We start from the raw sequence: 18,300 nt of genomic DNA, 5'->3' as shown, positions 1-18,300 counted from the left end.
TTGTAACTTGATTTTAAATAAAATTCCTTTATTTATTAATCCAGAGGGGAAATTTTTCTTCAAGGTTTATCTAAAAAAACAACAAAAAGAAACTGAGATTTCCCAGGCATCAGTCACAATGTAGTGCCTGCAAAATGAGCAATAGAGACTAAATTTTTTGTTCATGGAAAGGAAGGGGATGTGGACAGCAGGGCTCAAACCTGGGATCTCTGGGTGTAAGTGCAATGTCTGATCCATCCAACTGTCTAACCCCTCCCCCCCAATTGGTGAGGAATGAAGCCACTTGGTTCGTTAATCAATCTTTTCCATTCATTGTACTTTGCTAGTTGGATGAGTTGGAAAATGTTTTGCCTTGTGACAAGTGATTAGTCACTGGACAATGGTTACAAATTCTAACCATTTCTACGCGTCCCTTGGCAAGGCACTTTTCACCCAACACACCACCTGACTCAGATTCCGATGTTAGTACCAAGGCAATTGGCAGTGAATAGTAATACTGTACTTGATGATGCCACAATCTTTCTCCACTTCTGCCTTTACAAATGGTAGATTTAAATTGAGTGAAGATAAACTTGAGCATGTATATAGCGCAATCTCCACTGAACATGCTCAAAGCTCTTTACATGGGGTCCCAATCCAAAAACAACACTTAACATGTAGGATGAGACATGATGCTGATAGGCGACATTACACATTTTTTCTTACAAAGACGATGCTGTTAACACCTAGTTACTCAATTTACACCTTAGGACAGTGAGAGAATGTGAGGAAAGAGCTTTTTTCAAGGACTCAACTCTATGCACTGCTCAGATCAGAACTCGAACCTGGATCCTAAGATCCAAAGGCTAGTGTCATACATCAAGCCACATAGCCAGACAAATGTGGTTATTTTCCCCAGAAATGCTATTTAAAAGTAATTTAAGAAGAGAATTTTTTTTTTTTTTTTTTGGTTTGTTTGTTTTTTTCTATATGATATATCATTTGCTTTTCAGCTGGTACTCATGATGTGAAAACTATTAATGAAATATGTGATGCTGTGAAGAAGAGGAACGATGAAATTGGCAATTTAACTGATGGCTTCATGAACGTTCTTCGTCAAAAAAAAGTAAGTTGAATTGAGTTGCTGTCTTTTGTTCTTTCTTTGCTTTAATTTATGCAGATTTAAAAAAAATTTCATTCATTTTTGGTTGAATTTATTGTTAGATTCAAATTAATTCATTTCTAATCTGCTAAATAATTTGGATAGTAGAACACCCGCTGGATTCTTTCACTTTCGGGAGAAGCCAAAAAATTCCAAGTGTGTCAAAATCAGATGCTCATGGAAGATGACCAATACACACCCTGCTCTTCATATTTCCTGCTTTACTTCCATTATCAGCGACACCACTCATTAGGAGCATGAATGGGTGTTCATGCATTATGGGCTCATTTAGATATTTTAATTAATTTTTTTTCTTCTCAATTAAATGTCTTCATTTTAATTTTATTATTATGTTTTTTGTTTTTGTTTTACCAAATATAAAAATGTTCAAAATTACGCCCTTCCACCCTTCTTATTCTATGAAGGAATATTGATAATCCATCAAACAAACGTCTAAGGTCAACAGGAATCACCCATATTGTCCAAATTGGGGGTTAATAATCCTGCCCAAGGAAAGAAACTAAAATGCCTGAAGCTTGGCCCTAAACCAAGAGCGTCTACTAGGTCACAGCATAATGCCACGCCCCACACCCCTTGTTGAGGTCCTTATCTGGAAGGGAACAGACAAATGTTTAGTATTAATTTCTGAGATGATTTTTCTTTTTCTTTGTAAAGCATCTCTGTTATGTATTGTTAGTTGTTTCCTTTTTTTGGATATGTTATCTTAACATTTGAGTGTACTCCTCTCGGTGAGATTCTGTGCTGGGAATGGATGAGACTTTTTGGTGATCTCACATTAAGTAAACTGATAGTGTGCTCTTTCAATCTGCATCTGTTCCCTATTTGAACCATTCCCCTTAGTTTTACTTTTTCTCGAGTACTATTACTTAGTAAGTCTAGTATTGTTTTACTCTCCCTTTTTCAGTTTCTTCCTTTTGACTAGTGCTGAAATGACTTTAATTTATCGCAAGTGCCGTAAAACCCTTAAAAACAATGTTAAATGACATATTTTGTGGTTTCTGCACTTTTATGCATCTGCTGCTACTTTAGGATTTCAACTAGAAGGTCTACAATCATATGCTTATATTTGTATGACCATGATAATAATCAAATGTTGCAGTTGTATCATCACAGGATATTGATCTGAATTACCAGTGTACCAACAATGCCATTTACAAAACTAGAGCAAATCAAAGTTTTGATGTAAAGAGGTAGATATTTCAACCTGATACATAGTTCATGAGACTTTCTTATCACGTATCAATTACACAGAGCGGGATGAGACAAAATAATTTTTAAACGTTAATCATTCTTTCCAATGTTTTAATTCTGTCAAATTACATATCAGAGGTTTTTCTGTGTTTTTTTTTTTTTGTTCTTGTTTTTTTCATAAATAGAGGTGAGAATTATCATACTTTGAGGCTCCTTTAGTGCAGCTTGAAAAATCTCAGCTCTTCTTACAGTTGTTGGCCCAGAACAGTGGTTTTAAATCTGAAATTCGAGAGAAAACGTATCCGTCAATCATCTCTCTAAATGCCTTTTACCTTGCAGTTGCAGATATCAGGTGACCCGATAGACTAGGGTTTGCCCTGCGACTGTTTTTTTAATATTAGTTATATTTATTTGCATACTTACTAGAATGTGTCGCACAGACATAATTCAGTTAATCAGATATTTATTGCTCAATTTAGTAAAATCCAATTAAACCAAAATTCAAGAATTTGATGATAAATTTGGATTCAGATATACTGTATTTTCATTTTAAGCTTATTTACTTGAAATAATTTCAAAATCAAGGGATGGCCTAAAGACTTAATTGATTCCCTTTATCGTCAAGCAAAGATAGTGAGGGCTTTCTGTTATGTGAAACTTTATTAGCAAAAATCAAGAGAACAATGTAACAACAATTCTTTTCAGTTATTTCATCTGTATACTTTTGAATTTTCAGATTGAATCAAAAGTAGTGCACTTGAGTGGAGAAAAGCCTGGGGAATGCATTGTCAGTGCTGCAGAAAAGGAAGGTGCCGACCACATTATTATGGGAACTCGTGGTCTTGGCAAGATTCGACGTACATTGCTCGGTAGCGTCAGTGAATATGTCATTCATCATGCTCATGTGCCCGTCAGTGTCATAAGAAAACGTCAGGATTAGATTTATTACAAGTGTTCATGTGTGATGAATGATTTGTTTTGTCTTTTTATTTTTTTTAAAAATTATATCTTGTGTCGTATTTTAGAAAGATATAAAGAATTATAATGTTTGTGATAGAATTTTTTTCCTGTACTCTTTAAAATTTCTTTCTTTTTAAAAATTCGTTTTTCAAAGTTAGATACACAGTTCAGAAATTATTTTTTAAAAAGCACTTAATGTTATTTGAGAAGTATGTATGTCTGTCTCATTAAGCGTACATTCCTGCAAATAGAATTGATCTATTTCAAAGCAATATTAGCTCATGAGACCTTGAGGTTCATGAAATCATTTTTGGGAAAGGCATATATTTGTTTTCTATTTGTTTTTTTGTTTGTTTTTTTTCTTGAGATTAGCTTCACTCTCCATTTCTAGGAAGGAAGAATTGAGAGGATGTGAATTACACAAGAGTTATTTTGACTAATATATTTACATTTTGAGAAATGTTATGCAATTTTTGTTGTATTTTATAATCAAGAATTACTGTGAAAATGTGAGTTTTCACCTTTTAATTCATCAGACCTGTGTGGTATTATATGTGTGTAAAGTTATAAAAGTTTCATAGAATTGGTTTGATTTGACTCAATTGACCAAACAATGCGTATTACACAAATTTGACTCACCACTTGTCCACTAACCTTAAGCCGTTTTATTTGGTTGAGATCAGATAACATCAAATTCTTCCTTTTCTCTGTCGCTTGCCTGTCTTGCAAATCCCAACTATACAAGTCTGATGATACATGCATGTGTTCACCTATTACTATTACTATTTTTTTCTCTCCTTTCTAATTTGAAAAATAAAAAAATAATAAGTAAAAATCACAGCCATGTATTTGAATTATCAAAATCCTGTCTGCTTGCTTTTTTTTTCCCCTATTGTTTTGAAAATGTATTTACATTAGTTAAGTACCATTTAAAGGAATTACTTGTGATATTTGTGTCGATTTATATAACTTGTCTACATTCTCTCTTTTCATGTTCAATCAGGCAGACATTTATGAATTATATATATTAGCATCAGCAACATGGTGCTGGGTTGTGATCCTATTTTCCCCCATTCTATTGCAGAAAAGTTCGCATTTTATTTGGATATGAATGTGATATTTCTGAATTTACCTATTGTCAACTTTCATCAATAGTGGCTTTAATTATATTTTCACTGATTGTTCATCTACTTAATTGAATTTGGATTTGTAACATCATGGAAAGTTTTGATTAAATTATGAATTACTTAATTGAACTTAAATTTTGTAACATCATCGAAAGTTTTGATTACATTATGAATTACTTAATTGAAATTAAATTTTGCAACGTCATTGAAAGTTTTGATTACATTATGAATTATGTTTGCTGTAGCTGTGCTGGTTTGTCATTCCAGTCCTTTTATGATCTGGATACTAATATTCAGTTCGTGAGGTATACAGCAAACTAGTGCAAAAGAATTTAAATGTCAACTTTTAAGTTTTGTGTTCCATTTTGGATTGAGCGGTTTTGGCAGAAATGAAACATTTGTTTTTCAGATGATTTACACGCTCAATAGAGATATATATGAATTTTTTTCTTGTACAATTAACTATTCAAGATTATTATTTTTTGTCCTCTGGATATTGCTTTCTTTATCATTATATAATACAATAATAATGTTTTTAATTTTATTATTTTCTGATTTTGAGAAGAATTAAAAAAAAAAAAACATTATAGAGCTATTATTGTATTACTGTGACGGCTATATATATGTATTTAAAAAAAAATAAATGGAATAAAAAATGATTTTTTCTATGGTCATGTTACTTTAACCCATAGAGGCCCGGTGTTTACTAAAAAAAATTCCCATGAGGCCCAGTGTAAGGGGCATAACTCTTAACAAAAAAATACCAACACAAAGTTAAAAAATTATTAAACGAGAACCAAATGACATAAAATTATAATTTTAATTCCTTTTTATAGCCAGATAAATTTGCTTTCGAATGATATATAACATGACATGTTTTGATTTCAATAAATTGGGAAAAAAGTATTAAAAAAAAAAACTCGTTCCCCGCACCCCCATTCCCGTCATTTTCGTCAATCTCGGACTCCGATTCAGTGTCCGAATCACCTTGATCGGGTGCTAACGCCTTGTCTTGTCCATCCCCACCATCGTTTACATCTTCTCTTTCTAGTTCGATATCGCTTTCATTTCCAAAATCCTCTTCATCGTCCACACCACTCTCCAAAACATCATTTCTAGCGCCACGCAACGTACGGGAATGCCATTTTTCTGAATTCGATTACTCACTTGTTATCAACGATATAAACGTGCGGTAAAAACGAAACGGAAATAGAACGATCGCATTACGTTTACGATGTTTCCGGTTTAGAATAAAACGAAGTGATTCGTTGCAATAACAAAGTAAACATGATCCGTTTTTTCTCGGGGGCCGCGGGCGATGACGGGCGATGCGGGCCTCAACAGTCGCGGGCGACTCCAGGGGAAGCGGGCCTCTATGGGTTAAAACTAATAACTTTGACTTTTATGGAAATGCATTTTGGTTATCTACGTGAGTTACATTGAAAATTCCCCGCGAATATTCTTTGCATAAAAAAAAAAGAGAGAGAATTAATATTGACCTGGACATTTTTGTTAAAACCTTCATAGTTATCGTCATGGATCCTTAAACTACAGCACATTTTAAGATATTTTATCTCTGTAATGTAGCATTTCCAACTTTTCAATATACTTCTATTTCTACACATTTATTATAGCATTTTTGCCTTCATTATGACCAGTCAAGAATAAATAAATTTACGAATATCATCATATGTGTTTTTATTACCTTATCATTCAGTATTTTAAAAAAAAGAATTGCTTCAGAGCCTTTGGACACATGGAGCAGGAAGTCACGCTGTGTCTTCTATCTCCTATATCTGTTTTCCGAGTTGCTTTCTGTCTTAGTCTTTGTCTTGGAATGGGATTACTTAGCTTTGTCCTAGCCCTGGCCGGAGTTCTTGACTGGGAGGAAAACAGTTTAATGTATAGTTGTAGTTTCGGAGATGATTTTTTTTTCCTTGTAAATCATCTGTTATGTATTGTAAACATCTGAGTGAAGTCCTCTTAGCGGGTGGTTGGATGGGAGCATCACCCTTGAATCATATACCTATGATGTTCGCATTGGTGTACGATCCGATAGTGATGTCGTTTCTTCTTCTCTTTACTAGCCTATCCTGCTTCTTTGGTTTGTGATTGTATTTTTGACAGGGGATATTTTTTTTTCTGTAAATCTTCTGCCTGTTTGTTCTTGGTTATTTATAATTTAGCTTATGATATCTTTAGGTTATGATTTTGATTTACATTTGTACTATTTTTGTTAGATTGCTTGTTTTCTTGTTTCAGCGGTCTCTCATATAACCTCAATTGTGTTGGAAGAGACCTAAAGCAACAAACAAACAAAAAAAAGAAGTCCTCTTAGTGGGGGCCCGTGCTTGTGTCTGGATGAGACTTTAAGTTGATCTCAAACTAAGTTCACAGCTTGCTCTTGAAATGTGTATCTGTTCCCTAATCTTCTTTGTCTTACTTTTTCTTAGATACCTTTACTTTTAAAGCTAGAATATTTTCACTATCCAGTTTTCTACCTTTTACCGGCGCTGAAATGACCTAAATGTGTCGCAAGTGCAGTAAAACTTTTAAAAACAATCATAACAAAAAGTATATCCCTGTTTCTATAATGTTAAACTGACAATAAAAATTACTAGCTTCCCTTTTGATATGACGCTAGTTTCGCAAAGGTCTTTCTAGCAGACTCAGCAACCCAATCACTGCTGGGTAGATAGGGGGATCATCAAGATATCTTGACTCCTTGAAATTGATCTCGGTCCCTTTGCATGTCAAAAAAAATGCTCTACCAACTGAGGCACTGGTGAGACCCCTATTATTCGGTATATTTTGACCAAATTCTGACCACGAGGTTTGTAGTAATTACTTGACTTCTAACCTGTCGGTCTCTAGTTCAACTTGGTGGGTGGCACAAAGTTGAGTCCTTAGGGAGACTCTTTACTCGGCTATGTGGTCTAGTGTTATGACATTCGCTTTAGGATCGGAAGGTCCTGGGTTCGAGCCTCGCTCGGCGCATAGTTGAGTCCTTGGGGAAGGCTCTTTACTCACATTCTCTCACCGTACTTGGGTATAATATCGCCTAACAGGCGTCATGTCCCATCCTAAATGTTAAATGTTGCTGTTGGCCAGGGACCCCTTGTAAAGTGCTTTGAGCATGTTTAGTGGATATCGCGCTATATAAAAAGCTCAATTCTTTTTTTTTTGTTTTTTTTTACTCACATTCTCTCACTGTTCTCAGATGTAAATGAGTACCCAAGTCCTGTCTCGACTCACATTTTAAGTGCTGCTGTTGGCAAGGGACCCGTTGTAAGGTGCTTTCAGCATATTAAGTGGATATTGAGCTATATAAAAACAGGGTTTTTCATTACTGGATTTGGGATTTGATGCACCTTTAGGCCAGCTTTTACTAAAAGTTTGAATTATGAAATGCCAAAGAGAGATAAGTTAGAAGAAAAAAAAAAGATAATCAGCTTTTACTGGGGTATTTTCTTTGTTTTGCCTCGCAGTCTATCACTATCATTTATCAATCCTGATAGTTTTCCTCGAATCCGCGGAAATCCTTGAGTTTTGTCTCCTCTAGTGAGGCCAAGCGCAAAATTCTTTTTCATGGGGCATGCGGCGAATAGCAAAACTTTTAATAGATTGCTCACAACCAGGAACTCGGAGTGGAGAGGTCAAATTAATAATTATGTCATTTTAATTATGCATCTCTTGTATTTGAAAACTGCGGTTCCTTTAAAAAGTTATACTTTATACAAAACTTACACGGAATCTGGTAATTTAAGAAGTTAAGCTTCAGCGATATTTCGCATGATTACATTCAAAGAGATTTTAAAGGAAATAATGATCAGAAAGATATATAATTACTTTATGCAAGCATAGCCTTTCTATTTTTTTCCCCAATAAAGCATATTATAAACTTCACCCAATCAGTGTCGTACTTAAAACAATAAACTGTATTTTCCGCTTCTAACCGTCCCCGCCCCCCCCCCCCCCTCCTGACACAATACTGGTTTGAGAAGGTAGGCCACACATGATGGGGATGGACTGCAACTGGAGTATGACGAATAAGTGGTTGTGCGGCTATGTGTTCTTGTGGTATGACACCTTCCCTGGGTTCGAGTTCCGAGCGGCGCATAGTTGAGTCCTTGGAAAATGTCCTTTACTCACATTCTCTCACCGTAGGTACTCAGATGTAAAATGAGTACCTGGCCGTTAACAGCGTTGTCTCAGTCCGAAAAAAAAATTATACTAGTAATAATATCGCCATGTCTCGTCCTATAACTCTAATATGTTAAGTTTTACTGTTGGCCCGGAACCCTCTGTAAAGCGCTTTGAGCACGTTTAGTGGATATTGCGCTATATAAAAGCTCAAGTTATATATATATATAATGGAGCGAAACGAATATTTAAAATCAAAACGAAAAATGGATCTTTTCATCATTTAACTGATCGCGCTCCCCATTCCCCATACGTCTGAGATAACCTGATTCCATTTTGTCTAGACCTGGCATGCACATGCTGTTGCTTGAAGCTCGAAGCCCTAAATTATAACACTAGTCAAATGGAACTGAACCTTCAATTTGAGTAACGAAGATAATGTGGACGTTTGCTTTCATTTCGCCTTTGTTATTTATTTATTTATTTATAGATTTGAGCCTGGGTGGGATTCCTGACCTCCCATAGTGGGCAAGGAGGTACTTGCTGTGTCTTCTATCCCCCTATATCTGTTTTCCAACATGCTTTCTGTCTTCGTCTTGGAATGAGATTACTCGGTATTGTCATGGCCCTGGCCGGAGTTCTAGCTGGGAGGGAAACAGTCAAATACATAGGGTAGTTATTGTTTTGGGAGATATTTTTTTCCTGGTAAATCATCTCTCTGTTATGTATTACTATATTTATTTTGAATTTATAATGTAAGCATTTGAGTGTATTCCTCTGTTGGATTTTGTGCTTGTGTCCGGATGAGACTTAAAGGTGGTCTCAAACTAAATACTTTGTTAGTGTGCTCTTTGAATCTACATCTGATCCCGATTTGTTCCCAGTTCCTTTATGTTTTACTTTTTCTTGGGCGCTTTATTTGTAATTCTAGAACTTTTTACTATCCCATTTTCTTCCTTTTTACTGGCGCTGATATAACCTAAATGTTTTGCAAGCGCCGTAAAACCCTAAAAAACAACAACATAGATTTGAGCGTAAATCCTTTTCCAGCTGGGTATGAGCGAGCGAGCGTGCGTTAATTTTTTTTTCATTTTTTTTTTTTGGTGATGGTGGCGGTAGTGTGTGTGTGTGTATGCGTGTGTGTGTGTGTTTGTGTGTGTGTGTGTGTGTGTGTGTGTGTGTGTGTGGGGGGGGGTTATTGTTAATATTATTATTATTATTATTATTATTATTATTATTATTATTATTATTATTATTATTATTATTATTATTATTATTATTATTATTATTATCATTATTATTATCATCATCATCATCATCATCATCATCATCATCATCATCATCATCACCATTTTTGTTGCTTTTTAGAAAATAAATTTTATCTTATTTGTTTTATTTCTATTTACGAATAACTTGAGGATTTGGATCTGGATCTTAATCTAGATTGTTGATTTGTAAAAGGCGTACACAAAGGAACGGCGTGTACCAAGATACTGTCAGACGGCGCTCAGGTCACAAAAAAGACGACAAAAAAAAAAAAAAAAAAAAAAAAAAAAAAAAAAAAAAAAAAAAAAAAAAAAAAAAACAACAAAAAAACAACAAAGTAAATAGATAAAAATAAAAGAACTAATAAATAAATTTCTAATCAAATGAATGAATGAATAAATAAATAAATAAATAAACATAAATAAATAGATGATTAAAAAATGAATGAATGACTGATTGAAAGAAAGAATGAATGAATGAATAAATATGTCACTTATGTCAAAAATCCACATCTGGTTTAAAATCTATTTCATAGATTACCGCCGCCATCTAGATGCTGTGAAAACTAATTGACATAAAATCGACAAGATGAAGACACGACAAGCCACTTTCGACGGATGTATATGAATAATTTCCCCGATTACTTTTGATATCTAATGATACAGGTTGCAACAGAACGGAAGTTAGCCACAAAATTCCTCTCCTCTCGCAGCTGTGGACGCCGAATCGGTTGCTACGAATCTGTAAATGAAAGGATAAAGTTATATTTTCACAATGAAAGCCTTACCTACGTGGGTAGACAAAGTCACTGACTCCAACAAGCAAGATCAATGGTTTGTTCATCTCAACTTTTCCTTCTTGTTTTAAAATCACTAACATATACTAAGTAGGATAGATAGTGCATTTGTTTGAATTATTTGAATTGAATCACTACTGATCAGAATCAAAATACATCTCCTCATACTCATTCCTGTTCCTTTCCCTTACTTTACAATTCAATCATTTCAGTTTCAGTCCAGCCTAGTTTGAGCTTCAGCGTCTCTGCTCAATATAAGACGTGGTACCTCTGTTTTTTAAAAAAAAAAACTAATTTACTGCTATTGATGGTGTAGGGAACAGTATGCCTTTTTATTTTTATGTTGTGTGTTTGTGTGTTGGTGTGTAGTATCTCGATCGAGGCTGTTGTGAGTTGTTGTCATGATGTTCCGTTTGTGATTGTGACGTCATATCTTGTTGGCCACCGTATATAAGCGGCAGTCACCGCTTACTCGCTCTCTTTGACCATTTGAATCTACAGCAAACGTTCCTAACCGATAATCAAAATCTAGGTATGTGTACTTAGTAAATCGGGAACTGCCCACTTCGGTGGAGATTCATGCCTCGGGCATATTATTATTTTATTTTATTTTCTCATCGTGAATGAGATGTAAAAATCTATTCACGACAATTGGCGCTGCGACTAATAAAGTTTTACAATTTTCACTGTGGTTTTAGTGTAACTGTAAAATTTCGAACCCTGCCATGAAAATCGTGCATGGAGACACCACGTGCATGGGCACGGGAATTAGTTTCATAAAAAAGAGTTCTGTAAACAAGTCCGTCGTTAGTTAGCATTGTTCTAAAATTTCAACGGATTATGTTTAGATGCGCCACGATATTTTTCCTCTGGGTTACATGGGAGTTGGTGGATGCTACCCAACCAGAGAGGTCTTAACTGCTATTTCTGCAGCTATTCGCCGTTTTAGGGTCGGCAATTCTCAACTAATTATCAGTATTTCAGTGATTTAACTACGATAATATTTAGAGAGATTTTCACTCTACAAAAAAGGAACAAAATATTGGTGAGTACCTTTCCCAATTTCATTGAATTGTTATTTGGAAATGCTTTAAATGACTAGGAGATGAGACCTACTATGCATTATTCCTTATAACTATCTGCTGATCTGGTGAACCACTCATAAAATAGGTGTCATGGTGTTTTTACTTACACAAGAAGTCGTAGTCGATGTCTAAACTCCTGAGTTTAAATCATGACCTACCATGCATACAGGGTAGGGTGCTTATCTTTTATGCATGAGACTAGAGTCTCAATGACTGCCATCTGGAGTACTATTCCTATGCATTGCATGGCTCCCAGATTGCTGGTCAATTACCTCTATCAACAGTAACTGGACTCAACTCAGGTAGACTAGCTAACTAGTCTCTAAGCTGTAAGTGTTAACACCAGAAGATTACAACAGAGGTCGAAGTCTATGTCTAAACTGAGTTTAATCAAGACCCACCATGCATACAGGGTAGGGTGCTTATCTTTTATGCATGAGACTAGAGTCTCAAGGACTGACATCTGGAGTACTATTCCTATGCATTGCATGGCTCCCAGATTGCTGGTCAATCAGCTCTATCTCTAGTTCTTAAGTCAACAGTAACTGGACTCAACTCAGGTAGACTAACTAGACTAAGTTGTAAGTGATAAATCACTTAACCAGCTGAACAACCTACACAGGCTGCTAGTTTTGTCTCACCAGACAGTAGCGTTCATCTTCATTTACATGTTCCTAACAACCCCTTTTAAGTACAGGATGTTTGTCTGAACTCTTTACATCCATACATATCCACTTGCCGTAGACACCTGGTCAGTGTCTAAATAGGATAAAACCACCTGGAACCCAGTGATTAAACAATGAAAATAGTTGAAAGCTATCAGCTGCGGTGTAGGTGTTGTAAACAAGTGAGAGGGGATCTTAGAGTATTCCAAGTTTACAGACTTTTATCATTGTCATTACTGCCAAGGACCTTTTGAGGTCATCTGGGATATGCAAGCCTTTGGCTAAAACCTTGCTTGACATTCAAGCCCATAAAGGTTTACTCACTAAGGAAGATGTGATAGATAAGATCAGTAATGGCGATATGTTAGAACTTTTTGATTTTCGGTTCCCGAATCGTGCGTTTTTGAGAAGCCAGGCGAACATGTCCCTGGTACCTCTCGCTACAGTTCCCTGCACAAAATCGTTTTGAATGATAATGTGTCTGGTCCTGGAGACAGACGAAGGGACTGTCTGAGCTGTAGATCACAACTAAAGCTGCAGGTTCGCATCCTGAACAAGACGCTACTAGCAAACCTCAAGGAAGTGCTAGTAATGTCATGAACCCTACATTTTGTATTTTGTAACGATGCGAAACGCACCATTCGTAATGCGTGGCACAATCAGCCTACCGAAAACATCCTTTTTGGCGTCCGACCAGGAGCGGGTTCCTTTCGCTCATGAAAGTAAATTTTGTCAAAATTCCATGGACAAGGTGCCTTACTCTGAGTGTCCTGAACCTGTAACTCACACATTGGACCCACCCTCTCAAGAATTTCTCAAACAAAGGCTTCACATCAATGGACCCACAAAGAGAGGACTGTGGACATGCGAGACACAATAAGGCGAACCCGCTGGCTACCACGAAGAACGCCATCTATGAGAAGAACCATAGAACAGGAAGATACTCCAATTTAAGAATCTGGGTCAAAATCTGAGGAATTGGAAGATTGTAACCAAATTAGAGCAGTGACTCACCACACAAGCATTAAAACAGCAGAGGACTGAGATGAGTGTTGAGGCAATGTTCAAAAAGATATCACTGCATGAGCAAACCCAAAGTAAATTACTCTCATTGCACTCCAAAGCCAAGACTTGGAAGTTATGCAAAGAGGTGCTCAATGTGCACAGCCAAGATCTCGCTCCAATTTCCCACCATCAAGTGCCTGTTTTTCATGTGGAGGTCAAGACCACTATGCTAGAGACTGCTCCAGGAAAGGTCGCCCAAAGGAAGACAAGGCGCCAAACGGGCAGGGATCAGTTTGAGCCTGAAATTGATCCCAGTTCAAACAAGGGCAAGTAAAGAGGACCCAGTTTTTTGAGGCACAAAACAGATGTGACTATGAGCGATTTGTGCCCCTACTCTTCTGACTGTACGAATTTTATTGAAATGAACAAACTGAGGAAAACCTTGCCCAGCAGACCAACGACTGAAGACACAATGTAAATCGGTCTAGCCAAAATAAAGAACAGATCGTAAAACCCTATTGTGATGAAGAATGATACCCTTGTCCTTGGAAAATATTTTGATGATCGTCTTTCAATCTTAAAACATCTCAGCCCCATGCCGAACAGACAAGACTGGTAAACGCTGCACAATAATATTATACAATATGCCAGAATCTCTTCTTCCTTCAAGATGACCACTTTAGACGAATGAAGTAATGGAGAATAAACTGCTGAAATTGCCACTTCCAAGAGATTTGGATTTGTGTGTAAGCATATCCTCAAATGATGTCAATGTGTAACTTAAGGCTGCTCATTGTGGTTAAAATATAAAAGTAAATATGAGAGACCAGGACCTAACAATTCTAATACATTGGGATACCCATGACATACGTTGAGAATGGCATTCTATGGCCCTCAACAAAGATACAAATAAACTCACCAATCAGATCACTTCAATCACCAGCACATTGAAAGTAATTAGCAGCTGTTAAGAATTCTTATTCAGGTCATTTATTTCCTGCCTCTAAATGCACACGACCTGAACCACCGCTCTGACCAATGACAGATGGTCAAGACGAGCGAGAAAAAAAAAAAAAAAAAAATTATGGTGACGTTATGAAGCTACATACCCAGGAAGAATATATATTACTAATTGCTTCCGTCATCTGCAGTGCAGTCAATAACAGATAGTTTTTACAACAAAGAATTTGAGCTTATGCCTAAACCCATAAAGGAAGAGGGGTAATTATTGGTGAAATGTTAAAAATTGTTTTAAGCAAGCTTACAAGACTGCTAGAAAACCACTGAAGACAGAGTTGAAAAGATGAAATTCGACTATGGAATTAGAAGAGGCAAAAAGTGCACTTTGAAGACAGAAATTAAAAATTAAAGACGTTTTTATAACTGAATGCAATCCTGATCAGTCCTGCCAACATCATTGTGGATTTAATCTTCGGTGCACTGTTATGTGTAAAAAAAAAAACAGACACAAACTTTAAGAAGAATGGTCAATCAAGAAGCCTCAAACTCTGTCATGACTCATTTCTGTTGCTATGTACAAAAAAAAAAAAAACCCAAAAAAAACCCCAGACCATGGAAAGAAACAACAAAGTATGTATGACTGTCTGGAGCAACATCACGGTCTGTATCAACTGAGCAGAATAGCAACGAGTCGATGTCACCACTGTCAACATGGCAGTGACAGTGATGAAGGGGTTCAATTCCAAAGAAAATACCAGGGAAGCTCAGCCTGATGGAACCAAAGGCTGAAGGAGAAGGGGTAGAGGTGACACTTTCACCTCCCCATCAAAGGGTAGAGGTTTCACCTCCCCACCAAGAAACTTCTCACATCATGATGACTCGAGGGCACAAGGGACTACTAGAGACATCTGGAGCAGACACCATGCACAGGGAGCCTGATGACACCCCAAGCAATCACAGGTTTGATGACAGCTGAAAAAGGTGCCCTGAACCCAAGACCTGATGATACCAGGGTTGGAACCCCTCAGAATCACAGGCTTGATGATACCTGGTGTAAGCCCCCCTGAACCCAGAGACCTGATGATACCAGGGATGGTACCCCTCGGAATCGCAGGCGGGGAAGGGAGAGAGCTACCCAGAGAACCCGACCCAACCTGATGGAACCAGAATAAGCCAAGATGTGAGAAATAACCCATGAGGGTACCATGACGACCATGTGGGCCAGGAAACCATGGTAGTGGTACCCCTAATGAACTGATAACATGTACACATGAGAATTCACCTCAAGCAGGCGAGGGAGGGAATTATGGCTATACATCAGAAGGTATTTTACTACCTCGATCAGGTGAGTCAGAAGCATAAGCTTCAAAATGATGATGGATACCACCTTGTGGCAGGACCTGTATTATAGACATTAACATGAATTGGTAACGGACATGGTTCCGACTATGCTTTAAAAAAAAAAAAAAAAAAAAATTTCTGACATTATCCCTGGTCATCATCATCTTGTCAATCAATTAATAAAGAGCTCCCCTATCCTGTTAGCAATAATGTAAATACTAAATAAGCTCAATTTTCAGCTGCTTTGTTTTAAAGAAAAAATGAGACATATCCACCCATTTACAAGTGCAGCAAGCAACCACACTGATATTGTCTTACAATTTTGATTGCTTATATTCCCCAATGAAATTTAAAATATTACATCCCTCCTAACATGTTATCTTTTATTAATTGTGGTCCAACTTTCATAAGTACTATGTTCTGATATGGATATTTTCAGTAATGTTTTGCGGATTTTTATTTTATTTCAAGTTTTTTCTAGGGAAATTCATTGTACCCCCTGTGGATTTTTATTTCAAGTTTTCAAGCCCCCGGGAAGGGAGATTTATTGTTTGTTATTTCCCCTGTTTTATGGCTCAATTGGAGCAACGCCTCATAAGGTAAGAAGTCTTTTTTTTTTCGTTATAGGATGTCAAACTGGAGAATGAGGTTTGTTTTAGAAGGGGGAAGAATGTAGGGAACAGTATGCCTTTTTATGTTGTGTGTTTGTGTGTTGGTGTGTAGTATCTCGATCGAGGCTGTTGTGAGTTGTTGTCATGATGTTCCGTTTGTGATTGTGACGTCATATCTTGTTGGCCACCGTATATAAGCGGCAGTCACCGCTTACTCGCTCTCTTTGACCATTTGAATCTACAGCAAACGTTCCTAACGGATAATCAAAATCTAGGTATGTGTACTTAGTAAATCGGGAACTGCCCACTTCGGTGGAGATTCATGCCTCGGGCATATTATTATTTTATTTTATTTTCTCATCGTGAATGAGATGTAAAAATCTATTCACGACAATGGCTTTACTTTTCGGCTTTTCGTTATTTCGTTATTACTGCTCTCTTGACTCTTGGTAAAAATTACAGGAGATAGGTCTACCATGAATATCAGAACGGAATTAATTATAAATTAGAATCAAATTAGGACGTTATCAATGAAAAGTTACAAAATCTACATCAGACTCTGACAAAGACTGTATTTGTTCCCTAGAGGGAAATATGGACTCTTTTTTGTCAATTATTTATATTCTAGCCTACTCTTTTTTTTTCTCTCTTTTTATTCAATTTATTCCACAGTGTTTGGGACCTTTGCTTCAGTGCTGATGGCACCCGGCTTGTTGTGGCTGCAGGCAACAGAGTCCTTGTTTACGATGCTACGGATGGAACCTTGATCCAAACCTTGAAAGGTCACAAGGAAACAGTTTTTTGTGTGGCTTATGCCACTGATGGAAAACGATTTGCCTCTGGATCTTTAGACAAAAGTGTCATCATTTGGACTGACAAATTGGAGGGAATCTTGAAATATACGTAAGTCTTTTGTTATGTAAGGGAATTTGCTGAGCAGTATCTCATGACCTGATTTCATTTACATCACCCACAAGCAAATGTCATATGTGACCGAAATACATGTCTATTTTAGAATAGGACCCCCCCCCCCCCCCCTCTACCATGACCATGCCTAAGGAATTCATTTCAGTTGAAAGGATTTCCAACTTCCCAAGTTGATTAGGATATATTTTCTCTCTCGATTTTTCAAACAGTTAAGCCCATTTGTCACATCATCTATTTATGTAGAGATTCCTCCTATAATACAACTGTGTAATAAATTCCCCAAAAGGGCTTCTATTTGAAAATCTATGGTTGCAGGCTGTTAACTTTATTGCAACATTGGGTTGGGGGGGGGGGGGGGCCCCACGTATTTGTCATTGCACTGTAATATGTAGGTTCAAGCAGCGCTTTAAGTTAAACACTTTATTCTTTTCCTTGGACAGGATTATTAACCCCTAATTTGATATTTTTGGACAACGAGCGATTCCTGTTGACATCAGACGTTTGTTAAAAAAAAATCTAAAAAGCCACACAGAAGGGTGTATTTTTGTTATTTATTTTGTTCCAGTTTCCTAATTCATGTCAATGAAATTAAAGGCCACTTATTTCTTTTTGTTTTATTACTTTTGATGCTTTAATTCCACATTCCACATTTAATTCCCTCAGTAGACCAGGATGCCTTTAGCATTAGAGCAATCAATTACCTCTCAAACCTACATTAAAAGCATGAAACCATGATGTTAATATAAGCTTTTTTTTCTTTTTTTTTTTTGTCAGACACAATGATGCAATACAGTCTCTGTCGTACAATCCAGTCACACACCAATTGGCAAGTTGTGCTGTTACGGATTTTGGTAAGATTTTTACATATTTTTAAATTTTATTTTAAGAAATATACCAAACTTCATATGATATAAAGATAAATGGAAAATCGCTTATATTTGACTTAAATCACAGCCACTAAGGAAATTATAATTAAAAAAAAAAAAATTCTTTTTAAAAAATGTAGGATCAGATAATGATCACGATTATTGAAATTCGACACAATAATTCTCTTGAGAAAT

The 18,300-nt window shown here is 36.5% G+C and overlaps 2 protein-coding genes across 2 annotated transcripts in view; both read left to right on the top strand.

Annotated features, from left to right (window-relative positions):
- The window catches only part of LOC144975230 (universal stress protein in QAH/OAS sulfhydrylase 3'region-like), a 7,222-nt gene extending 1,096 nt beyond the window's left edge, over positions 1 to 6,126 (top strand). Inside the window, exons 3-4 of the mRNA XM_078919117.1 lie at positions 993 to 1,105; positions 3,090 to 6,126. Coding sequence (XP_078775243.1) covers positions 993 to 1,105; positions 3,090 to 3,293 — 317 coding nt within the window. The 3' untranslated portion in view covers positions 3,294 to 6,126. The remainder of the gene's footprint in view (positions 1 to 992; positions 1,106 to 3,089) is intronic.
- A 4,407-nt stretch (positions 6,127 to 10,533) lies between these two features.
- The window catches only part of LOC144975229 (intraflagellar transport protein 122 homolog), a 29,546-nt gene continuing 21,779 nt past the window's right edge, over positions 10,534 to 18,300 (top strand). The window contains exons 1-3 of the mRNA XM_078919116.1: positions 10,534 to 10,682; positions 16,985 to 17,215; positions 18,014 to 18,090. Of these exons, the coding sequence (XP_078775242.1) occupies positions 10,624 to 10,682; positions 16,985 to 17,215; positions 18,014 to 18,090 (367 nt within the window). The 5' untranslated portion in view covers positions 10,534 to 10,623. The remainder of the gene's footprint in view (positions 10,683 to 16,984; positions 17,216 to 18,013; positions 18,091 to 18,300) is intronic.

The sequence above is a fragment of the Berghia stephanieae genome, chromosome 6, assembly GCF_034508935.2.
Source record: "Berghia stephanieae isolate SIO BIC M18660-M18661 chromosome 6, UCSD_Bste_1.3, whole genome shotgun sequence".
Classification (NCBI taxonomy): Eukaryota; Metazoa; Mollusca; class Gastropoda; order Nudibranchia; family Aeolidiidae; genus Berghia; species Berghia stephanieae.
This window is presented reverse-complemented; position numbering and strand designations above follow the sequence as displayed.